Below are 7,534 nucleotides of genomic sequence, written 5' to 3' on the forward strand. Positions count from 1 at the left end.
AAAAAAAATCAATTTTTATCATTTTATATATCATCAATAATTAGGGTCAAATTGATAGAAAATAAAAAAAAATTGAGAACTAAAATTATTATCATACCAACTAAAAAATGCCACTGACCAAAAAACAAGTTTTACAATTTTAGTGATAAAATCATAAATCTTTTTAATAAAAGTGATCAAAATAAAAAATTATTAATAATTTAGTGACTAATAGTGTAGTTTGCTCATAGTCTAATTTATTGAGCTTTCATTATCAATTGATTATGTGATAAGGATAGATATAAACCCATCGCGACTCGTTAAATCAGCCTAAACCAAATCACCTTTCTCCGTTTGGTAGTTAAAAGATTAAACTAAGAGGGAAATGATCTAATTTTCTAATAAAAAGTATAAAATATACGAATAGGGTACTAATAAATAAATATCTCAAATTTTATATGATTATAAATTGCTTTAGTTATGATTTATAATATAAAAAAAAATTTAAATATAAGGAATTCAAAAATTATCATGTTTAAGAAAATAATCATTTTTAAAGAGTATAAAATGTCATTTATCAAAGGTCGATAGATATTTTAATGTATCTATATTTACCCCTATGGAAAGTTCTATTTCTCAACTTAAAGAAAAGATTTTCATCAAGATTAATATTTGTAATCCAACTTCGGAAGCATTTCTTGTAAAATATTTGTTAAATAGAATGATAAAAGTTTGGGTTAGTAGTAGCCACTTGGGCTTATAGCATAGACGTCAGAGGATTAGTACTAATCATAGGTTTCGGCCTAAACTTTATTAACTCAGGGTTTGCTAATTGCTATTGGGTTTAAAGTATTAATTATTACTATTTTGTCTAATACATGGTTAACTGTAGATGTCTAAACTTTAATCTACATCATTTTTTATAATACCCACATTCACCGTTCAGTTTAACAGTTGTCCTCGTTCTAATGATCAATTAACAAAAACAAACACTTCTATTTATAGTTAAATTCTCTTTGGTTCAACAATATAATTTGAATTATATTGACGACTAAGATTGATATCTATTTATAATATTTATCCTACTAACTCTAAATTAGTGGAGTGTTTTATTGGGCCACTAGACTTTAAGTAGATAGCTTCTTTTTTCTTTTTTTTTTTTATGTTTCACGAAGCGAGTTAGTTCAAGTGGGTTAAATGAGTTCAATTTAATCCATTGACCTCCTTGAATTGTTCTGTGTGCTTTTGTCACATGTTTGATCCACGAATTGTGACATAGACATATAGGAGGCCTACATAACTCAACTACTAGCCCTCTTTAAAAAGACACCTACCTCGGGACCTATATCAAGCCATGTAAATCTCTTTCCTCGAGTAAATTCTTTTAGGAGTCAAAATTACATAAGAAATTCTGTAAATCTCAATTAAAAATAATCTATTCCTCTCTTAAACTCAAGAAACCTCACCATATAATTTTTTATAAATCTTAACATGTTAATATTTATAATTAAAATTTATATAAAATTTTTTATTATAATCTTTTCATATCAATTCAAACTCAATGTATTGTTAAGAAATTGTAATCAAAGTGAAATCAACATAAAAAAACAAGATTTAACTTGGTTTGGCTCTAATATTATTGATTACAGAACATCTTTATTCGATAATATTTGTTTCTAATATAAATAAGTACTTATTAAACCAATAAAATTACATTAAATACTAATTAGAATTTGAATAAATATGTGACATGTGAGAAGAGGATGTAAGACGTAAATGAAAGCTGGTACTGCTGGTTTTGAAGTGAAATTTAATTCTTCAAGCCTCTGGGGATTGTTGGGATATTAGGGTTATGTTTGGTGGAAGGTCAATTACTGGGGACACTTAGGTGGGCGGCACTTCAAAGTTGTGTTGGAGAAGGAATAGCCAGCCACCCTGCACTCCCATTTCTGCTCCTCAGTTTTTTGTTTTCATTTCCCTTTTGCTCCCTCTATCGCCTACATTTCTCTATCCATGTTCTTTCCTTTCCTCCTACCAAACACAACGCTTTGTTTTGGATCCATTTCCAATATATTTTCCACTCAAGTAAAAAATTTAATTATTCAACTAACCCAACTAATTTTTTTTTTATCAAATTAGACTTTTGATATATTTTGCATTTACTATAATATATATTTGGTCTTAGATCTTCCCGAAATCATATTGGATTCTGATTAAATTTGAAGTAAAGTAAAATTCTTCTAATTTTATTTTCTCCATTCACAAGACTCAAGCTGAACATAAAATCATAAGATAAAATTCTAAACTAAAATTATTTTATGCGTGATTTCATCAGATTTCCATGTTTAATTTATGTCTTGTGGTTTAAATTTATGTTCTCTCCTTAAAAATTCAACATGTCATACTATTGCACCCAACACTTGTTACCCTTCGTATAATTGGATGCTATGCTGGTGAGATGGAAAAGAAAAACTGAAGTAGTTTGTAAATGATTGGGCCAAAGTGGGTACCTATGTTTCACAAGTTCGGCCTACTTTCCGGTCGGTATAAAGTGTAAAGCAGTTGTAATTGTAAACCACTATCGGGGAAATGGGCTGATATGTTTTCAATGTAATATAAAGAAGTGGATCTGCCTCCCAAACTTTGTGTTTTGTCGGACGCGGTTTGGACATTTGCTGCTGTCACCAGTCTTGTCCTTTTCATCTTCACAAACTACACATTTCCATCTATACCATCATTATCTTAATGGTTTTGGGTTTTTCTATACCAATATATAAATATATATAAAAAAGGAATTGTTCGGTTTGGATTTTATTTTATAAAATTTTAGTATTTAAATTTATAAAAATAATACATGATTTCCAAATATATATATATCAAATTGTTGTTACAAGAGAAAAGCATTAAGACATTTTATGGATCAAATGGGTCCATATTTATTTGTCTCTTGTCTCATGAGTAAGGTCATCTAACATTGCATGTTTACAGTTAAAACAAGTAAGATTTGATGGGTGAAAGAAGTAGGTACTTGAATGAAGACCCTACGAAGGGATTGGGTTAGGAATGGCGGAATGCGATGGTTCATGGGGTGGTAGTTTGTTTTGAATTCATGAGCATGCGGTTGGGTTAGTAGGTGACTAGATCGTGGTATCGAACATGTTGATGTTTTCTGAAGCTACGTGATGATAATGCAAAGCAACAGTGATCCTACACATCCCACGATTTTCTTTCATTGCCTAGCTTCTTGTTTTAAGTGTTGGGTTCCAAAGAAAAAACACATCACCTTTCTGCAATGGTGGATGGCCTTTTTAGAGTTCAACCCATTGGGCCCATCATTTCCATTAATTTTATTTATATAAATATTTAAATTTGATAAATTTACAATTAGAGTCCAATTAATTTGAGAATTTGAAATTTCCCATAAAAATTTGAAACTTTATAATAATAATTATTATGTTAAATTAAATGCTATTAATATTATTTTTCTTTCACAATTATTTTTTTCAATTAGTGACAGTTTTATAATCTTATTAAAAGTAGAGTTTAATAATAAAATAATATATTAGAAAACATGTAAAAGTACAAGATAAATTACATTTATTTGTGATATTATTGATAAATTTTGTAAAAATATTTATAAAATAACACAACAAGATACACAAACAACCTATGATACATAGAGCACGAGTACTGTAATAATTTTTGTTACTCGTGTTCTATGTATCAATTTTTGAAGAAATTCATTAAAATTTGGCTCGTGCCCACGTTACATCAAATAAACATGTGTATATTAATGAACCTGATATATATTGCACATTACATTTTTATAATATTAGTTTTTGTTTAAAATTTTAATTAATTTCTTTGACAAATTGATACATAAATCATGGGTAATTATCTTTAAAATATAAGATACACCTTATCCGTGCTCTATGTATCATTTAAGTTATATTTTGTATAGTGTATGTGCAATATATATAATTTAGATAATCACAAAAAATATAAAATGATTTAAATTTATTTATAATAAATATCAACCATAATTAAATTTATACAAAATTATAAAATAATGTTAATATATTTTAATTGATACATACAACCAAATCTGTGCATCGCCGGCTAAGAAAACTACTTATATATATAGAATATTACAATTTTGTAATGTAATATTGTGGTGTGTGATTTATGACATAATTATAGATTTAGCTCTTAATGTTTACATCTTTTATTAATTTGGTTTTTATTCTTTTCTAGCTAAGTTTAACCCTAAACATCTTAAAAAGAGTCGAATTTGACCATCAACTTTTTTTTAAAAAGAGTTAAATTGATTTTTTTCAACGAAAATATTGACTAAAACGTGAAATTTTTAAAAGTTAATATTCTTCAGTCATTGATAAATAATTTGACAATACTCAACACAGCTACAATAAAATATACAAATTCCGAAATCAATACTGTAATTAAGCAATAGCTTTTTTCGAAGATCCATTCAATTTTCCGATCAACAACTGGTAGATCTACAGGGCATATTTATTTGGAATCTGAAATGTTCAAATTCTGGGTATGGCAAATGTTGATAAAATCTGGGAAATTAACCGTAGGAACGTTAATTAATTTGAAATTTGATGCATGTACGGTGTTTGCAACATAATTATACCCAAATACAACTTATGACTCATGCCTCTCTATGATTTTCGTTGTAATTCTCTTCTCAATTTACTCTACTCGTATGTTAAGAGAAGATCAAAACTTGACTAGTTGATGAGAAAAAGAAGCTACTTAAACCTTTAGGTTGCCTTGCTATTCTCTCAATTGGTTTGAGAGGGGCTATGTAATATGTGTTTGAAAAGGGGATTGGGAATAAGAATTACGAGGATAAGGATCAAATTAAGAGACAACAGCATGCCATTAATTATATAAAAGTTGTAGTTCACATTTAGTTAGGGATATATAGCCATGATTAATTACACAGTGCCAAAAGCTTCCCCCTCAATGCCTCAATATCTGATTCCCTTAATTGGTAATTTGTTTTGGGTGCCACCTGCACAATCCAATTAGATGAAAGAAGCCACTTAAACTGCTTGATTTCATGTACAATTATCACTTTAACAATTTCACTCTTAGAAATATATATATATATATATATGCACCTGAAGGTGAATATTGTAGAAGATCATGCCTCCAAATGACTCAAAAGAAGTAGCATTCAAAAGGATTAATCCTTGTTGCTCCTCCAAGATATGCAAAATCTCAGATAACTGAGTCTTCTGAACTCGGTCCTTTCGCAACGTTATCTGAATAACTTCACTATCACTAGTTAGCCGATTTATAGAAACCGTAGCACTGCTTGAACATCTTCCATCACTACAAAGTTTAATACCACCCTGCTGAGAAATCCTCAACAAAAGCTCTTCTTTTTTATGAACCAATCTCTCCACTTGCTCCTGCAACTCTGGTATATATTTCACAGCTTCTGAAACCGTCGCTGGAATGCTCACCTTCTTCTGCAACAACAAATTGATGAGTTGCATATTCATATTTATGACATGCATGTATATGCCTTCAAATAAGAAATTAGTTATGTACCATTTGATCTGCAAGTGGAAGCAATGATCGAAGAGATGAAAACAAGCTGTTAACCGTCTTCCGCCGGTGGCGCTCGCTAGCATTGTGGTTAAGCTTCTTAACCACGCAGGGATCGAAGCTGGCTTGAGGGACCGAGTCTAGGGTTTCATTGTTTTCATAGATATAGTTAAGTTGATGGCCAATGGGATTGAGCAAAGGCCAGTTAGGCGTTGGGAATGGGGCTAATGCACACATATTAAACTGCTTTAACTTCTTGCAACTTTTCTTTAATAAACTGAAAGGATCATTGACTGATGGATATATACAAACTAAAACACTTATCAGATATTCTCCCTTTGTTTAATATATACATGGAGTTGGTGTCTCTTTTAAAAAACTTAATATTTTATTAAAACATTATAAAAATAAAGGAGAAAGAGAATGTGGGCAATTTGCCATGCATGAGGACTGCACGAGCCAGGAGTAGGATTGCCGCTGAAAGACATGCGTAAGATCTCGCAGGTCACGTGAAGGACATGTTCCTCACCGCCCACTCTCCATGTTATATACAAAGGTTTTCCTTGAAAAACTTGCAAGTTGTTCCAAGTACTAATAGGATGAAGCTCCTGCAATAAATAAGGCCTTGTAAAGGAATTGTAATCGAGTTGCAATTATGGGATCTTTATGCATCAAAGCAATGTTCCTAAAAATCTCATCCTTGTGGTTATATCGATTCTTTTTTACTCTTATTTTTTTGTTGCATGTTTTTGTTCTAATTATAACTAATGTTAAACAAAGTTAATTTATCATATCTACGAAGTAATTATTTTATATGAGTTAAAAGAATGACATGTTTATTCATATTTTTGGCTAAAAAGTATAGCGGGATGAAGAAAACTAGGTAACTTTGAGAAATTTATTGAACAAACTATTTTCAAAAATGAACTTAGACTGTTTTACTTATCTCAATACAAAGCCAGACGATAGTATTTATAACTTGCTATCTTTAACAAACTAGCTAACTTTTCAGCCTTCACTAACTACCTCTCTAACCGTTTTATTATCTTTAACATGCATCCATCTTCTCTATTGATAAGACCCGAAGAAAATTTCTAAACCGAGCAAACACGAAAACGGCAGTGGTTTAGTTAATACATCAGCAACTTGATCGGACGCAGGAACTTCTCCGACCAGAACCGAACCATCGGTAACCTTCTCACGAACAAAAAATAGATCTAACTCCACATGCTTAAACTTGGAGTGTAACACAGGATTAGCAGCAACTGCGACTGCACTAGAGCTATCACACCAGATATTTGGTGAAGAAGCAGACCCAATTTGCAATTCTCGTAATAACGAAAGTAACCGCATAACATCACTCGTAACAGCAGCAAGACTTCGATATTCAGCCTCAGCCGTAGACCGCGACACCACCTGTTGTTTCTTCGATGACCAAAAAACACACAGTACCTTGAAGTAGACCTCCGATCATCAAAATCCAATCCCCAGTTTACATCAAAAAACCCAACTAAAGAAAGAGAATCAGACCGTCGAAAGACAATTCCAAAATCAAGTGTAGCAGATAAATATCGTAATATCCTTTTAAGAGCAGTCATATGAACTGTGGTTGGACTATGCATAAACTGACATACCCTATTAACCGCATAAGCAATATCGGGCCTAGTAATAACCACATACTGTAACGCACCTGCCAGACTCCTGTACTCAGTCGGATCGGATAACGACTCACCATCATTTTTAGAAATATGCAACGAGCTAATCATGGGCGTATGTACGCCTTTAGCATTCGTCAAACCACTACGCTTCAACATATCCCAGATGTACTTCTTTTGACAAAGATGAAGGCTCCCACAATGCGACCTGGTAACCTCAACTCCCAAAAAATAATGTAAATCACCAATGTCTTTTAATGAAAATTCATCATTCAACATCTGTACAAACCAGTCAATAGCCGACGCCAAATTACCAG

The 7,534-nt window shown here is 31.4% G+C and overlaps 1 protein-coding gene across 1 annotated transcript; it reads right to left on the reverse strand.

Moving 5' to 3' along the window:
• Window positions 1-4,809: 4,809 nt before the first annotated feature.
• LOC107892901 (transcription factor ORG2) lies at window positions 4,810-5,876 on the reverse strand. The gene is made up of 3 exons (XM_016817920.2): window positions 5,566-5,876; window positions 5,130-5,483; window positions 4,810-5,020 (listed from the first exon to the last, which is right to left on the reverse strand). Exons 1-3 carry the CDS (start codon window positions 5,797-5,799, stop codon window positions 4,940-4,942), a joined length of 669 nt encoding a protein of 222 aa, XP_016673409.1. The 5' UTR covers window positions 5,800-5,876; the 3' UTR covers window positions 4,810-4,939.
• Window positions 5,877-7,534: the final 1,658 nt, after the last annotated feature.

This window comes from Gossypium hirsutum, chromosome D09 (genome assembly GCF_007990345.1).
Source record: "Gossypium hirsutum isolate 1008001.06 chromosome D09, Gossypium_hirsutum_v2.1, whole genome shotgun sequence".
In the NCBI taxonomy this organism is placed as follows: Eukaryota; Viridiplantae; Streptophyta; class Magnoliopsida; order Malvales; family Malvaceae; genus Gossypium; species Gossypium hirsutum.